Source organism: Cyclopterus lumpus, chromosome 7 (genome assembly GCF_009769545.1).
Source record: "Cyclopterus lumpus isolate fCycLum1 chromosome 7, fCycLum1.pri, whole genome shotgun sequence".
NCBI classification, from domain to species: Eukaryota; Metazoa; Chordata; class Actinopteri; order Perciformes; family Cyclopteridae; genus Cyclopterus; species Cyclopterus lumpus.
The window spans coordinates 23666145-23686144 of record NC_046972.1 but is presented as its reverse complement, the minus strand read 5'-3'; the positions used below and the strand labels follow the sequence as shown (position 1 = coordinate 23686144).

At 46.9% G+C, this 20000-nt stretch overlaps 2 protein-coding genes across 2 annotated transcripts in view; one reads left to right on the top strand and one right to left on the bottom strand.

Annotated features, from left to right (window-relative positions):
- The window catches only part of b4galt5 (UDP-Gal:betaGlcNAc beta 1,4- galactosyltransferase, polypeptide 5), a 25838-nt gene extending 12088 nt beyond the window's left edge, over positions 1-13750 (top strand). Inside the window, exons 2-9 of the mRNA XM_034537561.1 lie at positions 2856-2975; positions 3532-3645; positions 3952-4079; positions 6772-6888; positions 6986-7173; positions 7268-7390; positions 8310-8411; positions 9669-13750. Coding sequence (XP_034393452.1) covers positions 2856-2975; positions 3532-3645; positions 3952-4079; positions 6772-6888; positions 6986-7173; positions 7268-7390; positions 8310-8411; positions 9669-9816 — 1040 coding nt within the window. The 3' untranslated portion in view covers positions 9817-13750. The remainder of the gene's footprint in view (positions 1-2855; positions 2976-3531; positions 3646-3951; positions 4080-6771; positions 6889-6985; positions 7174-7267; positions 7391-8309; positions 8412-9668) is intronic.
- A 4405-nt stretch (positions 13751-18155) lies between these two features.
- LOC117734076 (EMILIN-3) overlaps positions 18156-20000 on the bottom strand; it is a 17316-nt gene continuing 15471 nt past the window's right edge. The window contains exons 5-6 of the mRNA XM_034538146.1: positions 19405-19755; positions 18156-19277 (exon numbers count right to left, since the gene is read on the bottom strand). Of these exons, the coding sequence (XP_034394037.1) occupies positions 18156-19277; positions 19405-19755 (1473 nt within the window). The remainder of the gene's footprint in view (positions 19278-19404; positions 19756-20000) is intronic.

Below are 20000 nucleotides of genomic sequence, written 5' to 3'. Positions count from 1 at the left end.
TTCGTGCACCCTTCCTTTTTTTTTTTTTCTTCTCAGCTGAACAGCTGAGAATAAATATAGTTAACCGAAGTGTGAGACCCCCCCCCCCCCCCGTTGCAAAAGCAAAATTTGGGAAACGTTTCGCCGATGTCACGCGGAGGATCTTCCAAAAAGATAGCAGTTTTTTTTATGTTTCTTTTAATCTAGGAAAACAGTCATGAGCACCGCTAAATGAGCTGTGACTTTTATAATAAATCATCTTCTCCCTCAGTTATCTGCAATTAAACCGCCTGACAGGGAAGGGGAGAGGGACAAGAACGGAGAGATTTAGGAGATGGAGGGCGAATGAATGAGGTGGATTGACCGTGAGGGGGGGGGGGGGGGGGGGGGGCAGCGTTGCTCTCAGGACGCGGGCAGGAGGCCAGGGACTGAAGTGCTGACGTCACAGTCACCCCCCCCCCCCCCCCCCGTTGCAGTAAATGAGGAGCACTCACCCCGTCAAAGAGACATCTGCCTTGAGACACTCGTCTTCTCTGTCGCCGTAGAAACGGAGCTCTCTGGAATATAATAGAAATATAATAATAATATATATTTTATTAGTGCCTGGTTCTCTGGTCCGGGCGGTGATGCCGAGTTGTATTCAGGAACAGGTGTGTGTGTGTGTGTGTGTGTGTGTGTGTGTGTGTGTGTGTGTGTGTGTGTGTGTGTGTGTGTGTGTGTGTGTGTGTGTGTGTGTGTGTGTGTGTGTGTGTGTGTGTGTGTGTGTGTGTGTGTGTGTGTGTGTGTGTGTGTGTGTGTGTGTGTGTGTGTGTGTGTGTGTGTGTGTGTGTGTGTGTGTGTGTGTGTGTGTGGTGTGTGTGTGTGTGTGTGTGTGTGTGTGTGTGTGTGTGTGTGTGTGTGTGTGTGTGTGTGTGTGTGTGTGTGTGTGTGTGTGTGTGTGTGTGTGTGTGTGTGTGTGTGTGTGTGTGTGTGTGTGTGTGTGTGTGTGTGTGTGTGTGTGTGTGTGTGTGTGTGTGTGTGTGTGTGTGTGTGTGTGTGTGTGTGTGTGTGTGTGTGTGTGTGTGTGTGTGTGTGTGTGTGTGTGTGTGTGTGTGTGTGTGTGTGTGTGTGTGTGTGTGTGTGTGTGTGTGTGTGTGTGTGTGTGTGTGTGTGTGTGTGTGTGTGTGTGTGTGTGTGTGTGTGTGTGTGTGTGTGTGTGTGTGTGTGTGTGTGTGTGTGTGTGTGTGTGGAGGAGGCGGCGGCGAAGTAAGACATTAGGAAGAGGAACAGAATAAAGACGAGAGTGCTGCGTTCGCTCTGGCTCCACACCGCAGGAATCCGCAGAATCTCGTGAGAATCAAATCTCCCACGAGAAACCGGTGCTTTTTTAAAAATTGTATTTCAATGGCGTGAGTCACACAGACGCATGAGGAAGTGTGTGTGTGTGTGTGTGTGGGGGGGGGGTACAACAACTTTTTTTTAAAAAAACGCCTTTCAGTTACCAGAACGGGGCCGCTCCCCTCCCACTGCTGAGCCGTCACTGGAGTTAATTGCCGTTCAGAGGAACAGCAGAGTGCGTTTCCTCCTTTTTTTTTTTTTTTTTTTGTTCATCACTCCGATTATTTACTTCAACGACGGGAACAAGAACGGACAGAAACGGATACGAAGCACATTAAGGGCGGGGGGGGCGGGGGGGGGCTGGGCTTGGCACGCAGACACCGTGTTCCTGTGAGCGCTTGTAGAGGACAAGGTCGTTCAAGGTCCCCCCCCCCCCCTCCGTCATGCTCGATGGGTTACAGTGGGCGGGGGTTTACGGGACAGGGGTGGGTTTTGTGCAGGTCCTCCATGTGCCCGTATGCATGCCGTGTCCCTGTAGCGGCCTTGCACCAAGTCCGCTTCCCCCCCCCCCCCCCTCCCTCCCCCCCCCCGCACTCCCAGTCTAAAAATATAAAAAGTCTTCCAAGGCCTTTTCTCTTTCCCTCTGCAAGCGCTTCTCTGAGTGCACGTGGACAATATATCTCTGTTCTGGCAGGAGGCGCCGACGTGTCAAAATATGTCGGCGCCTGCAGGACTGGCTCAAACTCTGTGTGTGTGTGTGTGTCTCCGGTACCGTTGCATCAAACAAGATAAACGTGACGGGGCCCGTGATATAATTATTAAAGACGAATCGCATCCCCCCCCCCCCCCCCTGGACGTTTACCTGCACCTTCCTCGTGCGCGGCCTCGAGCGGTGAGCCCTCGCTCCCCTTTTCATTGTGTTATTTAGGTCGACCCACGCAGGCCGACTGGCCTCTGAGCCGAAGCGGTGACGGTCTACAGCATCGGCAGGTCTAACAAAGTGACTTCCGGGGGGAGGGGGGAGTCTCACGCTCCATTGGAGGGTTATGACGCTGCCGTGGTCACCGTGTGTGTGTGTGTGTGTGTGTGTGTGTGTGTGTGTGTGTGTGTGTGTGTGTGTCTTCTTTTTGCAGACGCACTTGAAACTAGTGCAGAAGCGCGCTGCACTCCCACTCCGTCTGTGCCCTTTTTGTTTGGCTTCAAATTACAACGCATGACTCTCACATAATGACCAAGGAACGGCACAAAAGGGCTTAATAATAACAACAATTGTTACGCTCTGGAGGCGGAAACCTACCAGATCTCAGTCCCCCCCCCCCGTCGTCACAGATTAACATTCTCGTAGTCGGCTTCTCCTTGATGTGCGGTGGCTAAATCCCTCATTAAGTCATCAGGTGGAACGCTTCGCTTTCACCAGAGCGAGCATCAACCTTCCTGCCTGACCCGCGTCGTCGTTATGAGTTCATGCATCGTATCGTTTCACGGATTCAGGGGTTAAACTGTTAAAACTAATAAAAACTAATAACGTCTTCTCTAATAACGTCTTCTCCTGTCCACAGTGAACGAGTATGTGTTCATGGTCCAAGCCAGAGGGATCCAGCTCAGGGAGAACGTGAGGAACATCGGGTCTCAGGTTCTGGAGCAGGTGGTGAGAGGAGCGTACAGCGTCAACGGCACAGGTACACACACACACACACACACACACACTTCCTCATGCGTCTGTGTGACTCACGCCATTGTAATACAATTTACAACGGTTTCTCGTGGGAGATTTGATTCTCACGACATTCTACCACAACTCCCACATTTTCAGTTTCACCAAAATCTTTGAAGTGTGACGGACAAATAAACCGTCTTCTACTCAAACGCCAGCGCGTTGTGAGCTTCGTTGTGTATTTAAATTAATTATATATATATATATTTTATTTTTTTATTCTTCTAACTCAATGACAATGCAGCAGCGTGTTCCAGAAGTAAATGAGAACCGACCAGTTGAGTCTCTATTGTTGTCCTTTTGAGACTTGTGTAATTATAATTTAATAATGATGATAACAAGTACACCAATTAAATGAGCAATTAACTTACTTCTCAAGGATATTCAGACATTAGTTTAATTTATTTATTCATTTAGGCTTAAATACAAAAATGTGCAGCGTCTTTAATTGCTGTATGTATGTGTATATATAAATAAATAAAAATACGTATGATGCCACATGCGCGCGCTTGTGATTCCAGATTATGCCTACGACTTCAACGTGAGCGAGAGCGAGGCTCCTCCCACCACGTACCTGCCGGAGGGCTTCACCTACCTGCCCTCTCAGGTGTGCCCCGAGCGGCTGCTCTCCATGAGTGAGTAGAGCTTTTTGGATTTCATCACGCGGCGCCCTCGGTTGACTCTTTTGTTAACGGTTGCCTTTCAGGTTTTTCCCGTCCTCGGGAGAAACGTCTTCCGTTAAGTGAACTCCGGTTGCACTTCTGTACACATTTGTTGCGTAATAACGGAATCGTTAAAAAAAAAAAAGTTGACGGACGGCGTTTTTTTTTCCATTTCGTTTCAGCTTTGATTGACAAAACAGATAAATATGAAGAGCCATCAATGTGTACCTTCGGATAGTTTAACTGTTGTTGTTCTTTTGGCCCCGCCCCCCCTCGCAGAAGGCAAGTTGGAGGTGAACATGAGTGAGGTGTCTTTGGAGGAGGTGGAGAAATCCCTGCTGGAGGGAGAGCCCAACAGGACCCCCGGAGGCTTCTGGAAGCCCAAAGACTGTTTACCTCGCTGGAAGGTAAGTCTGGATGGAGCCCTATTTCTCACGGCCGATGTCGTGATTGCGTCACCGTGACGACCGGAGGCAAAACTAAAAGCACGCCGGTTAAATTCCATCGTGCTTTCGCAACACTCGCTCACTTATCTGCCGATAGCAATGTGCTTTTCCTGCACCGAGTGTTAGATAAGTATCGGGTTGTTAAATTTCACTCATTTACAGGCTGGTTAGTTAGCCACCTTGCTAATTCCACCATGCTTTCATGCTACACACGTTGCATCAAATGAGCTCAACAGCAGCTGGCTGGTGGCCAAAGGGCCCTCAGCCAGGAGGCTACTTTGTCAGGAGGAGAGCTGGAGCTCTGGAGACGAGCTTTGTAGCAAGCTAGCTAACCAGCTAGCTAGCTAGGACAAAGCTTCAAAGTCCTTCAACTTTACTCATGAAGACAAAGTCCTCTCCTCCCGACAAAGTTTAGTTTAGTTTATCAACTGGATCCCCGTCAGCTGACGCCTTAGCGGATCCACAGAAAAGGACGAAATATGATACATGCAAAACCAGCAAAACATGACGTGAAACAGTTCAAAATAGTACAAAAAGAATAATACAAAGAAGGATCAGATGACTACACAAGCAATGGAAAACATCAAGTGGTTAATGGCCTGAGGTGCGCCTTTTTAATTGTCTTTTTTAAATGACAGATTATTACTTGTATGAGTCATGTGATGAGGTAAATTCCAAGCAGTAATTGCATGAAAAATAACTAAGTTTTGAGCAGGTTTGTTCTTGTGGTTGGAGGTATCAAGTGACCTAAGCTAGCGTTCCTTGTGTGATAGTTATGGTCCGTTTCGTGTATATTGTAACTGATTGAAGAAATATTCAGGTGTCTGATTTAAATATTACCTTTCTAAAAAAAACATGAGAAGTCCCCTAACCCAGTAGTTTGGTCTTCTTGACCTGTTCTATAGCCCAGCCTGACATTGACAGGTGAAGCTGTGTGTCACCATTGAGCTCATTCCTTGAGCCAAACACAATACTTTTACTTTTAGAAATGTTCAGGGGTTCAGTTTGTTCACCTTCACCCAATCAGCTCTCTCCAGATCCTGATTCAGAATGGTTGCAAGTTCATGTTTGTTTGAAGCATAGCTATACAGCGTCGTGTCATCTGCATACATTAGCATTTTGGCATTCTTAATTAACAAAGGGAGATCATTTGTGAAAATAGAAAAGAGTGAGGGGCCTAAGCAACTTCCTTGTGGAACCCCACAGCTAACGTATCTACAGTCTGATGAACTACCGTTATATAAAAGACTCTTTGCGATCTCTCAGAAAGATAACTGACCATCCAACAAGTGCCATCATGCTGAATCCATAACTTTCAAGTTTAGTAATCATAATATTATGGTCTATTACATCAAATGCAGCACTGAAGTCAAGCAAGACTGTGCCGACCATTTTCTTATTGTCCAATCTGTATCGGCCAATCATCAGTTAGCTGGGCAAGGGCAGTTTAATGGGCAGTTACTGTATGCATGCTGGGAACTAGTAACTAGTTTATTCTGAATTTTTGATTTCTGTATTTGTTTGAAAACAATTTTCTCCAATAATTTAATAAGATGGGACATATTGGAGTACCCGCGTGGTCAGAAGCAAATAGCAACGGTTTCCCATCCGGACGGTCGACACCAGCCGGTGGGCAGAGACAACGACATCAAGTATCAAGTGACAGTTGTTATCCTCCATCGTATAATTCTCAATTAGCGCGCATGAGGAGGAGCCGTCAGCGGGGATCACGTTTCTTTGAGTATGATCAACGTTACTCGTGAAGTAATTATTGAAGTAATTGTCCATCTCTACTGGTTTAGTGAGGGAAGTAGCATCGTGTATTATGTTAGGCGACGTATTCTGTGTCTTCTTGAGCCATTACAACGAAACACGAGCCGGCGTTAACTAACTCGTTCAGAGAATTATTCTGACACACACACACACACACACACACACACACACACACACACACACACAACACTTCGACTTCATTATCAACCCAAATGGAAGTGGGTTGATGATGTCAGACAGTTCACCACCTCGATGCTGCTGCTGCGTGCAAACCAAAGGTGGTTGAGGATTTATCGGTTTGACATTCAGATGCAAAAAAAAATAATATAAATATATAATATAAAGTGCATGAACGCACAAGAAGCAGAACGGTTTCATTCTAGAACCAAGAGCTTTATTTCTGTTGTCCCACTGAGCTCTCTCTCTCCTGCCATCTGTGAGTCTGTCTCACATTCATTTGCCCCCGAGGGTCTCTCTCTCTCTCTCTCTCTCTCTCTCTCTCTATATATATATCTCTCCCTCTCTCTCTCTCTCTATTTATCTCTCTCGCTATCTTTATCTCTCTCTCTCTCTCGCTCTATTTATCTCTCTCTTGCTTTTTGTTGTCTTCCTATTGAGCTTCAAAAGGAACTTAAAAAACAGGCACTGTCATAGCTGCTATCCTACTGGGGGGGGCTTGAATACCCCCCCCCCCCCGGTGCTTCTAACTGATTGACGTGTGACGGATCTCATTGTGGAAATGAGATTTCGATAAGCCGCCGCTCTCTTTTTGGTCGAGTCTTTTTTTTCGTGTCTAAACATTGACTTTGTGCAAACAGTATGTCCCCTTTTTTTAAAACTTTTTTTTTAATGCGTAGTAATCCAATCTGCGTCCCTCCAGGTGGCGATCCTGGTCCCGTTCAGGAACCGCCACGAGCACCTGCCCATCCTCCTGAGACACCTGGTGCCAGTGCTGCAGAGACAGAGACTCCAGTTTGCCTTTTATTTCGTAGAGCAGGTACGATGCACGAGGATCCACACACACTCTCGTCCCGAGTAAAGTCCACACAGTTACAGGAAGTGAGCGACCGCTCTTTATTTATTTATTTTAACAGGGGGGCACGGAGCCATTCAACCGCGCCATGTTGTTCAACGTGGGCTTCAAGGAGGCCATGAAGGACCTGGACTGGGACTGCCTGGTCTTCCACGACGTGGACCACCTCATGGAGAACGACAGGAACTACTACGGCTGCGCGGACATGCCCCGGCACTTTGCGGTCAAACTCGACAAGTACTCCTACATGTGAGTCGTCAATCACGCCCTCCGTGGGGGCCCGTGCAGTAAATTCACTCCCTCGCTTTTACGCGGGTTTAATACGTGCAATTGTCCCTCCAAGGCTTCCGTATACTGAGTTCTTCGGCGGTGTCAGTGGCATGACGGTGAAGCAGTTCAAAAAGATTAATGGCTTTCCTAATGCATTCTGGGGCTGGGGAGGAGAGGACGATGACCTCTGGAACAGGTGAGGGGGAAGCACACACACACACACACACACACACACACACACACACACACACAAACACACACACACACACACACAGAGCTCAGTATCGTTGACATAGGCGTGCTCAAGAGATCAGTTGGCTTTTGTAATAGTTTTTGTGTTGTTTGTTGCCCCCGTTTGCCACACAGCAATGTGTCACTCCCCCCCTCTGGTTGTATAGAAGTCCATGCTTCATGTGTTAAAGCTGTATTCTCTCTCCTGACCACCAGGGGGCGACTCCTCTGGTTGTATAGAACTCTATGCTTAAAGGGTTAAAGCTGTATTCTCTCTCCTGACCACCAGGGGGCGACTCCTCTGATTGTATAGAAGTCTATGCTTCTTGTGTTAAAGCTGCATTCTCTCTCTTGACCACCAGGGGGCGACTCCTCTGGTTGTATAGAAGTCTATGCTTCATGTGTTAAAGCTGCATTATCTCTGCTGACCACCAGGGGGCGACTCCTCTGGTTGTATAGAAGTCTATGCTTCATGTGTTAAAGCTGTATTCTCTCTCCTGACCACCAGGGGGCGACTCCTCTGGTTGTATAGAACTCTATGCTTAAAGGGTTAAAGCTGCATTCTCTCTACTGACCACCAGGGGGCGACTCCTCTGGTTGTATAGAAGTCTATGCAAAATGACTACTTCTCGTATTAATATGCTGATTATGACGATATCGCGCAAATGATAAAATAGTGTAATTTTTGACAGGCGTGAATGCAAACTGCAACCTGAAGAATATTTTGAGATGTTTTATTTTCCAGTTCCTCCATGAAACAATCCCTTTTTATAATCACCCTTTCCTTGCATGTGTACATATGTCACGCACACTGTTGACAATGAGAAGCCCTTATTATTATTATTATTATTATTATTATTGTTATTAATAATGCGTCTGTGCAGGGTGCGGTACGCCAACTACACCGTGAGCAGACCACACGGAGAGCAGGGACGCTACAGGTCAATCTCACGTCACCATCGCGGGGAGGTCCAGTTCCTAGGAAGGTTAGTGTCTGTGCACACACACACACACACACACACACACACACACACACACACACACACACACACACACACACACACACACACACACACACAGGGCCTGGTTAAAAGTGGAAGCTGATCACTTGAATGGGGCTTAGGGCTCATGTGGTGGTGGAGCTGGTCACATGAAAAAGCCGGAGCGGTGACTTTTGAGAGAATTTCTACTATTTTTAAAGACTTTGCATGTGATTTGCTTGTTTGCTTCGGGGCTGAATTCCAATCACGCGCTTTTTCTCGCTCACACTCGGCGTGACTTCAAACAGCCCGAGGGGAATCCAATATTTATTTCACGTATTAGTAAGTACTACGAATGAATTCCTCCTAAATAAGTGTTTCCCGTGTTGTCAATTGGACCTGATTGATCTTAACTAACTAAATATTTCACGATCTTTTCCTAAACCTTGCTATTTCACGATCTTTTCCAAAAACCTAAAAGTATATCCCGATCTTTTCTAAAACCTAACTAAATATTTCACGATCTTTTCCTAAACCTTGCTATTTCACGATCTTTTCCAAAAACCTAACTAAATATTTCACGATCTTTTCCAAAAACCTAACTAAATATTTCACGATCTTTTCCAAAAACCTAACTAAATATTTCACGATCTTTTCCTAAACCTTGCTATTTCACGATCTTTTCCAAAAACCTAACTAAATATTTCACGATCTTTTTCTAAACCTAACTAAATATTTCACGATCTTTTCCAAAAACCTAACTAAATATTTCACGATCTTTTTCTAAACCTAACTAAATATTTCACGATCTTTTCCAAAAACCTAACTAAATATTTCACGATCTTTTCCAAAAACCTAACTAAATATTTCACGATCTTCAAAAACCTAAAAGTATATCCCGATCTTTTCCTAAACCTAACTAAATATTTCACGATCTTTTCAAAAAACCTAACTAAATATTTTCCTAAACCTTAATATTTCACCATATTTTCCAAAAACCTAAATGTATATCCCGATCTTTTCTAAACCTAACTAAATATTTCACGATCTTTTCCAAAAACCTAACTAAACATTTCACGATCTTTTTCCACTAAGTGGTTTTGTAGCCTAAACTGAGTTTCCTGTGAAGGTTTTGAATCCGTATCCACGTAACATGTCGGTAACGCGCGGTGACTTCCTGTCGTACGTCATCTCCGCAGTGTGAGGATACGTTGCTCTTGACACGAAACATGAAACTCTCTGACGCCGCCATTGTTCCTGCAGGTACAGTCTTCTCCGCCACTCGAAGGAGAGACAGAAAGTGGACGGCCTCCTCAACCTGAACTACTCCCCCCTGGTGTCCAGGAGGCCTCTCTACACCAACATCACCGTCCGCCTGAGCAGAGAGCTGGCGCCCGTGGGCGACTACTGACGCCCGGAGGACGGCCGGACTGCAAAACACCCGTCAATCAAAGTCCCGCTGGGCGTCGGCCATATCTCACCAGTCGCAGCGGCGCTCGGGACTTTTTTAAGTTGATCGATTCTTCGCTTTTTCTTCGTTTTTTTTCTTCTTTTTATTTGTATGCAACAAAACAAAAACAACAACAAAAAAACAACGGAGAAGAACAAAAAAAAAAAAGGAGACTCGAATAAATATGTTGGATAAATCGTAAAAAGAAAATTTAAGGATAAATGCTGCACCTGCTTGTGCCGCAGTCCATCACTCCTCTCACCTGGGCTTCTCTAGTCTCCACATGCCTTTTTGCACCATTTTGGCCTTCAGCATCCATTCGATAATTTTCTTATCCAGTCAACAATTAGCTCAGTGCTTGTTTATCAAAATGGGACACACACACACACACACACACACACAGCCGTTTGACTCACATGTGCTGACCTGGTCCCCGAGGCTTTGATTTCTTTGATTTCTTTGTTTTTTGCTTTGCTCTTGCACTTTTTAATTTTAATTTTTCATAAATGCAGTTAAAAGCACGCAGAAAAACATTTGCATGCGCACACTTTACGCCGACGACACCGCGACTTTTTTTTTTTTTTTTGCCGAGTGGACTCTCGCAGCTGGTTCTGCAGAAGGTTTGCCAAAAATCTACAAGTGGAAGAAGAAGGAGGAAAAAAGTGATGTAAAGAGTGAGTGTTTTCAGTCACGTATACCGTTTGTGAAATCCTAACTTTTAGAGAATATTAATACCTTCATCACCTCTTCACCAACTATGTTTTTTTTTTCTTCCTGTGAACGTACCGTTTAACAAAAAGAAACAAGACTGTGGTGTGTGTGTTTGCGTCGGACGTTGCGTGTGTGTGTGTGTGTGTGTGTGTGTGTGTGTGTGTTTTGGGAGAGCGACCGCTCTTCCCGTTGGCAATAAGCTGTGATCTCAGACGGCAGAACTTGGGGCCCGACTTCCTCGCCATACAAATGCAATGGGGCGAGCCCTCTGATTGGACGACGGAGAAAGAAAAGAAGACGGAAAAAAAAAAAAAAAAGAAGAAAAAAAAAGGGAGCGACAGCGTATGCAAACTTCACAATCGACACACCTTTGCCTGAGCAAAAGCGACGCCCTCTTCAGTGTGTGTGTGTGTGTGTGTGTGTGTGTGTGTGTGTGTGTGTGAGCGAGGGAGAGCTATGCAAATGGCCTGTTGTCAGTGAGAGGTCGTCGGGTTGACCTCCAGGAGGCTTCATCACGCCCCGAAACTGTGACCGACCCGACCTCAGACCCGCGTGCACGTCCAGAGAGACCAACATTATTTTTTTTTAAGATCCCACGAACCTCGACGTTTAAATCACATTAATTATTTTTTTTGGGAGCGAACTGGAGGTCGAAAACTGAACTGCTGCCACCGTCACTTGTGTTTACAGAAGCTTTTGGTTTGTTTGTTTTTCTTTAAGTCGGCCCGCCCTCTTCCGCTGTGAGAACAACCAATCGGTGGCTGCCTTCTTCTTCTTCTTCTTCTTCTTCTTCTTCTTCTTCTTCACTTCTTTATCTAAGACGTGGACTGGGTGGGGGGGGGGGGGTAGATGTGAATGCTCTTTTTCCACGATAAGCCGCTGGTTATCTCAGCCGGCCTCCTGTTTGGCGGCGCGCGGCCCGACACTGTGCAGCGGTGCACGGCTTTCTCTTCATTTTGTGTGTTCGACAGTGTTGATTTTGAGTGAAATATCCCAATACTGTAAACGTAGCTCCTTTCTTTCTTTATTTATTTACAGAGAACAAGCATAACTGTCCGTCTCTCTTTTCACACAAAATCGCCTTGTATGCATTTCTTGAGATGCATCTTCTGGGTGGAGCAAGAAGTAAAGGGGCTGGACCTCGTTTTATTTATTTTAATCATTTTTAATGGAGTATCTTTTTTTTTTTCTTTTTCACGCGACGACGTAGTCGGCGACGTGCGGCGGATGCACTGAAATTTGTGGTTGTGCGTGGGATTGTGACGTTCGGGTCTGTGTAAACGGGGGAGCCGTTCTGTGTGTGTGTGTGTGTGTGTGTGTGTGTGTGTGTGTGTGTGTGTGTGTGTGTCTGTGTTTTAATTGGATGAAACAGACCGCGTTGGAAGAGGCCATTTTGTGTGACAACCACAGGAAGAGCGAGCTGGAATCGGACCAATGCGATCGGCGTCCACCGGCCACCTCCTTCATACTAATTGAGAATCAATGGTGCTGACCTTTCCAGAGCCCCTCCTCCCCCCCCCTCTCCGTGCCCACTAGCGCCTGTTTCCACATCGCAGAAGGCCGGCGCCGACGGTCTAAACATCCCCTCCGGATCGGCCGGCGCCCTCTCCACGTCCTAAGTTGTGTGTTTCCTGCTCTGGACGCATGTGTTCACCTCCTAAGCGATCGCTCGGGAGGGGCCTGGTGGGAGGGGCCTGGTGGGAGGGGCCCGGTGGGAGGGGCCCGGTGGGTTTTCTTTTCCACGTGTGTTTGAGTGAAATGGCTTTTAAAAAAAAAAAAAAGTTTCTCCATCTAAAGGTTCTCTTTATTTAGATTTTATTTTATTTTGTCTCCTAGCACTGATCTGAAAATGATTTATAATTATCCGGTTGTGAACAACTCGCAGGTTATTTTGACACATGTTCTCTTAATTTTTATTTTATTTTATTTTATTTTTTTATCATTGCTTTAAATTAAAAGCTAGATGGATATTTAGCGGAAGCCAAATGGTTTACGTCTCATTTTTTTAGTTGTTTTTTGGTGAGGAATCCGACCTCCAGTATTAGGCTCGATATACTCTGATGTAGAACGAGCAGCTTCATGAGCCAATCAGCGAGGAGGGTTTCCTGACTGCTTTGCTCAAACATGACTAAAAATAACAACTGGTGCAAATCACCACAAATAACTTTTCTTTAAATTATTATTTAAAAACAGGAAATGTGTTTGTGATGAGAGCATGCTGGCTAGTGGTGTCCTTGAACCAGGACCATGTATGTTAAGATTTATATTCATAGATATTTATATATATAGATATTTATATATATAAATATATAAATATCTATATATTATCCATGGTCCCAGACAAAGACCAAGCCTGCTGCTCACTAAGAGGCTTCCGTCATCCCACCCTCTCTGATCCATTCTGTACCAGTTTAAATGAAGGGACCTTTCTTTGGGCATCTGACAAGACTGGCAGCCTTAAAGCTTCTTAATTTATTTTTATTCTCTTTCTCTCTTTTTTTTAAAATATATATATGATAAAAAATGTTTAAATAAAAAAAAAAAAAAAAGTGCATATCAAGAAAATGATCATTTGTAAATACTGTTGTGTGTGTGTGTAGTGTTTTAGAAATTCTATAGAGGTCTTTAAAAATCACTACAGATGCTCGCTTTAAGAAGGAGATCCGGTGCCACGTCGGTGCTGGTGAAGCTGAGGCATCAACGTTTCTTCATCACCGCTTCCCTTCACGCCTCCTCCTCCTCCTCCTCCTCCTCCTCCTCTTTCTTTTTTTAAATACGATATAACGCGTTCATTCTCCTCACAATGTCTCCTTTTTGCGCGTGGCGTCTCCGTGGCGATGGCTGGGGGGGGGGGGGGGGGCACCATATGCTTACAATGCAATGACAACATAAGCACCCAAACCAGCTAAACAGTCCACAACAACAACAACAAAAAGATCCAGATTGCTTAAATTTAAAATGTATCTATATCTATCTTCTCTGATTGTAAGGAGAGCGTTTCTCCTTGAATTGAAGCCATTTGAAGCCACTTGTCGAAACTTGATGTCAGCCTTATGTGGATCTGTTTGTGTATCGGCATATTATCTTTTTGATTATTGAAATTTGTATGATGGAGATTTTTTCTTTTATACCATCATTGTTTATTGTCAATGTACACCAATAAAATGAAACTTGTAAAAGTGTGCGTCTACTTTCAGGGTCTTTTTTTTAATCCGGAACCGGCTGCTTCTGGCCGAGCATCATTTTTTATTTTCAGAATAAAAGACTCCTCTGGTTGTATAGAAGTCTATGCTTCATGTGTTAAAGCTGCATTCTCTCTACTGACCACCAGGGGGCGACTCCTCTGGTTGTATAGAAGTCTATGCTTCATGTGTTAAAGCTGCATTCTCTCTCCTGACCACCAGGGGGCGACTCCTCTGGTTGTATAGAAGTCTATGCTTCATGTGTTAAAGCTGCATTATCTCTACTGACCACCAGGGGGCGACTCCTCTGGTTGTATAGAAGTCTATGCTTCATGTGTTAAAGCTGCATTCTCTCTCCTGACCACCAGGGGGCGACTCCTCTGGTTGTATAGAAGTCTATGCTTCATGTGTTAAAGCTGCATTCTCTCTCCTGACCACCAGGGGGTGACTCCTCTGGTTGTATAGAAGTCTATGCTTCATGTCTTAAAGCTGCATTCTCTCTTCTGACCACCAGGGGGTGACTCCTCTGGTTGTATAGAAGTCTATGCTTCATGTGTTAAAGCTGCATTCTCTCTCCTGACCACCAGGGGGCGACTCCTCTGGTTGTATAGAAGTCTATGCTTCATGTGTTAAAGCTGCATTATCTCTACTGACCACCAGGGGGCGACTCCTCTGGTTGTATAGAAGTCTATGCTTCATGTGTTAAAGCTGCATTCTCTCTCCTGACCACCAGGGGGCGACTCCTCTGGTTGTATAGAAGTCTATGCTTCATGTGTTAAAGCTGCATTCTCTCTCCTGACCACCAGGGGGCGACTCCTCTGGTTGTATAGAAGTCTATATAAATGACTCTACTTCTCTTGATGTATTCCCTCAGTAAACATTGTAAACATTAGTTTTTGATCTCAATCTCTAGTTTCAAGTCTTCTTCAATACAGCGTGATGTTCATTTAGTAAATTATGGTCATTTAGAGTCAAACAGACCATAAAGCAGGGGATGCTTTAGGGGGCGGGGTTTATTGTCCGTTTTCGGTCTCCCGACTCCGAGGTGCCAACAAAATCCTCGGGACCGGATTCGTCTTTCTCTCTCTCTCTCTCTCTCTCTCTCTCTCTCTCTCTCTCTCTCTCTCTCTCTCTCTCTCTCTCTCTCTCTCTTTAGTGCACTTCTTTTAATACTTCCCACTTTACGCTCTTATCACTCTGACAGTTTGCATCCGGAGCCCGAGATCCAAAAAAAAGATGCTTGTTTTTGTTGGGGGGGGGGAGAGGAGGTGTGGGGGGGGAAACAGACGTTTTAACAAGAGGTGGCTTAGTCCGTTGCCCACATTTAACTCTCCGCTGGTTACCAAGGTGATAGGTGATCATTTAATGTATAAATATATAAATATATAAAGCTCCGTGACGGGAGTTCAAACACAATCTCACTCATTCTGTGTGCAGCGCTTTGTTTTTCTTCCCATCAGCAATTTTGCTGCATGCACCTCTGTTTATCATCACTGGAGATGCCTCCGCTCCCCCCCCCCCCCCCCCCCCCCCCCCCCACCTCGGGCTGTGAAACAGTAGCTGCACTGTGTGTGTGTTGGGGGGGGGGGGGGGCTTGGCAGAGGCACAGAGCCCCGGCTGGAGTAGCCCCATCTTAATAGAGTCTGGGAAACACAAGGCTTTATGCTAACACGAGTGTCACTTGGCTGTCAGACTCTCTCACACACACACACACACACAGACACACACAGACACACACACACACACAGAGGGCAGCTCTTCAGACCTCCATGAGCCGCCCGTGGGCCTCAGAGTGTCTTGAACTGGATATGGAAATAGCTGAATAACTAAATGTGTGGTTCAGAGCCGTGTTGCACTCTTTATCCACGCTTCCTCTCTGTGTGTGTGTGTGTGTGTGTGTGTGTGTGTGTCCTCTGCATGCAGCCTCAGCACTGAGGAACGACCACAGAAGAGACATCGTGCCCTTTAGCTTTGCACCATTTCCAGCGCTGTGTGCGTCTTTCTATACGATCCATGTGCGTTAAATCCCACGTTTGAGTAATAGAGGACAACAGCGCCTCGTGTGTGTGTGTGTGTGTGTGTGTGTGTGTGTGTTGCACAGAGGGGGGAGGAGTACATTTACTTTGAATAATGTGCGTTTACATCCATGATGGTGCTCAAACAGTCAAAGTAGGTGGGCAATGTTTTTCCTCATGTTGAGTGTGAGGATTAGTGCGATTAGATGTGTTGTTGTATTTGTTGTTATATTATATGTTAGTAGTGGGAACCTCTTCTCCAGTCCACCCTCACATTCAAGACGTTTAAACACTCCAATCTTTGTAACTATTTAAAAACTATTTAGAGGAATGACAAAGTTCAATTATGTGACCCTTAATCTGACTGACCTTTGAGGCTGCATTCTCTCTCCTGACCACCAGGGGGCGACTCCTCTGGTTGTATAGAAGTCTATGCTTCATGTGTTAAAGCTGCATTCTCTCCACTGACCACCAGGGGGCGACTCCTCTGGTTGTATAGAAGTCTATGCTTCGTGCGTTAAAGCTGCATTCTCTCTCCTGGCCACCAGGGGGCGACTCCTCTGGTTGTATAGAAGTCTATGCTTCATGTGTTAAAGCTGCATTCTCTCTCCTGACCACCAGGGGGCGACTCCTCTGGTTGTATAGAAGTCTATGCTTCATGTGTTAAAGCTGCATTCTCTCCACTGACCACCAGGGGGCGACTCCTCTGGTTGTATAGAAGTCTATGCTTTGTGCGTTAAAGCTGCATTCTCTCTCCTGGCCACCAGGGGGCGACTCCTCTGGTTGTATAGAAGTCTATGCTTCATGTGTTAAAGCTGCATTCTCTCTACTGACCACCAGGGGGCGACTCCTCTGGTTGTATAGAAGTCTATGCTTCATGTGTTAAAGCTGCATTCTCTCTACTGACCACCAGGGGGAGAGTAACGTGGACTTAGGGAAAGTGTCCATAAAGGGCTCAAGAGAGACAGAACTGGGACTTATTAACTTATTGTTGGTTGTGTACTTTCCTTGACGCCTTGATGCCTTTCCTCGCGGCCTCCTCAGGTTTCCTTCCAGCTGAGCGTTGAGAAAGAGAAGAAGTGAACGTGTGCGTTCTTGTTCTTCAGCATCAGACTCTGCAGCTGCTGGTTCAATTTATGTTTTTAAGTTCAATCTTTTTATTGTTTTACTCTGTAGCAGATCTCCTCCAAGTTACTGTACATCAGAGAGAAGATGGTCTGGTTCCATAGATTTCTTCTTAAAGGTTCACCAGAGCCTCCTTCAGCTCAGACTCCGGTCGCTCAATCATCGGATTCCTTTTTCCTCGTCGGGAACGCGCTTTATTTTGTGATATCGCAGCTATAAAAATCCCCCTCGCTGTCCGACTATCTGAGGCATTAAATATTGTTTCTATGCAATCGCAGAGGCGCTCTCTTTATCTAGATAAAGTATGAAACTAAGCACGATAACAATGTTTACCGCGGCACCACACTGCAGATTAAAGTCCTGAGTCGGGTCACATGATCCCTTCTTAAGCTTTATTTATGGCTTTATTACTTTGTGTTACTCTGTCATTCCATTGTAATTATCTGGTTGTTTTTTATTACCTCTTATTGATACAATAAATGAGCGGAGAGCATATAGAGTCATCACTGTTCATTAATTAAAAAGCACACAAATAACTGCTGCATACAAATCCCCTCACGGGGATAAACAAAGTTGAATTTAATTTAATGCATTGCTTAAAAAAAAAACAAGTGTCTAAAAACACACCGCTTTAGATTTTATTCATTTTAATCTACCGTGTGACGTGTTGTCACTGACCCCTAGTGGTGAGTTGTGGAATAACAGAAAAAGCAGAAATACATATCGTTTTGTCGTTTTTTGTTTTTTTTTAACACTTAATAAACCGAAGTTCACAAACAAAATTGTGAATAGCACCGAGTTGACGTACAAGCGTCCACACGGAGGAAGTCAACTTGTCCCGTTAGCAGCGTATTAGTCCCACGTCGTCCACTTTTGTTTAATCGTTTCTCTAAAAAAAGAAAATAAACAGCTTAACATCATAACAATGCAACTTCATATAAGTTAAAACAAAAAAGAAGAAAGACAACAAAAAAAAAGGGTTCAAATTCGGGAGAAACAAAAACAATCCAAAAAAATCTCATGGGAAAATATTGTCCGGCTACGCAACAACAGGCGTGTCTTTTGTATTCTGCGTCTCTCCTCGCCCTCGTTGGACTAAAAACACGGGACATCTGGAGGCGCCGGGGTTGTTTTTTGGGGCCGGGGGCGATGGGAAATGACTTTCGCCGGTTTAATTTGCATCTGTGCAGATGTGATATGAGATATGAGAGAGAGGGGAAGTCACTTGAGCCCTAATGAGAAGCCCACGCGCGTCTCTTCCGTTAGCTCAGATGCTACTGGTCTTGTTCTTGTCCATGACGTCCCCCTTCAGCGCCTCCGAGTGCGCCGCCCGCGTGCCGTTCACCTCGGCCAGGTAGGAGTCCGAGTGCCTCTCCAGCTCCGCCCTGATGCGCTCCAGGTGCTCCGCCAGCTCCCCCAGGCTGCCGCACTGGCCCTCCACGCTGCTCACCCGGCTGTCGACGTCCTTCACCTCCCTCTGCACCTCCATGGCGGTGCTCCGGCAGCCCCGCAGCTCCCCGGCCAGCCGCCTCTTCAGGGCCACCAGCTCCCCCTTCAGCTGGGCCAGCCGTCGCTCCCCGGCCCCCAGCAGGGAGGCCTGGTGGCCCACCAGTCTGGTGATCCCTTGCACCTGGTTGATGATCTGGTGCTCCCTCTGCTCCCAGGAGGCGTTGGCGTGGCCGACCTCGCTCGCCATGAATCGGATGGAGTCCTTCAGGCCCTTCAGGGTGCGATTCACCGAGTTGATGTTGACCTTCAGCAGGGTGATCTCGCCCTGCACGATGCCCTCCGAGTCCTCCCGGGCGATGTGGAAGAGCATGTTCTGCAGGGTGCTGTTGAGGCGGTCCAGCTGGTTGGAATGGGAGTCCAGGCGGTCCGTCACCTTCCTCCCCGTCGCCTCGCACTCCTCCTCCTCCGCTCCGGGGACGCCGACGCCCCCCGCCGGCGGGGCGGACGCCGAGCAAGACGAGGTGCAGAGGAGCTCCAGATCCGTCAGCTGTTTCTGAATGCCGTCCAGGTCCCCCTCCACCCTCCTCCTCACGGACTCCAGCTCCGTCTCCAGCGCCGGCACCACCTGACCCTCCAGGAGCGCCGGAGCGGTGGCGTTGCTCAGCTCCTCCACCGCCACCAACACTCTCTCCTCCAGGGTCTTCAGCTTGTCCTCCAGCAGGGTCTTGAAGCCGTCCAGGCCGCCGGGGAGCCCCGCCGCTCCGTCGACTCCGCCCTCCGTGGCGTTGAGGCGGCCCTCGATGTCCACCAGGCGGGTCTCGATCAGCGTCTCCACGTGGATGCTCTGGTCGCCGAGGGCGCCTTGGAGCTGCCGCTGGGATTCGGTCAGACCTTTGACGGACTCCTCCAGGCGCAGCACTCGCTGGGACAGGCTGTTCACCTGCAACCGCCAACCACTTGTTAGTTCATTACGCAGAGATGTTCCCAAGAGCAATACATAACACAAGCACACTGCTCAAGATGTCCAACTGGTCCTCTAAACCTTCCGCCCCGGGCGTATCTCCTACCTGTCCACAGCAGCTCTCCGTGAGCGTCAGACCCTGGATCTGAGCCTGCAGCGAGCCCAGCTCCTCCCGGATCCCGGTCTCCCGCCCGTCCAGAGACTGCTGCATCTGCTCGCGGCCGTCCAGGTGCTCGCGGCGGCACTGGCTCTGCACCGCCCCCATCTTCTCGTCGCAGTGGCTCTCCAGGCCCGTCAGGCGGCGCTCGAAGCCGTCCAGGATCTCGGCCCTCACGCCGGCCAGCCTGGCGTCCAGGACCTCCTCCAGGTGCGGCGGGGAGCCGGGCTGAGGGAGGGGCCGGCCCCGGGCCCCGTCCAGCAGCCGCTTCAGCTGGCCATCGTGGCCCAGGACCATCCCCTGAAGGGGAGGAAGGGGAGCGTTCAGTAGAGTACCGACCTTTTATTATATCAATTACTTGCATTGCAATTGGGAACGTTGGAACCGATTTGGTAGTTAAAGAAGTCACGGGTTCATAACCATAAGAACTATAAAAAAAAAAATCATCAGTGAGGCATTTTAGATCCATAAAACCACCGAGGAGTCACGTGAACTGTGGATTATTAACACAGTTAATAGTGTGAAAGTAGTTTTCTTTTCACTGC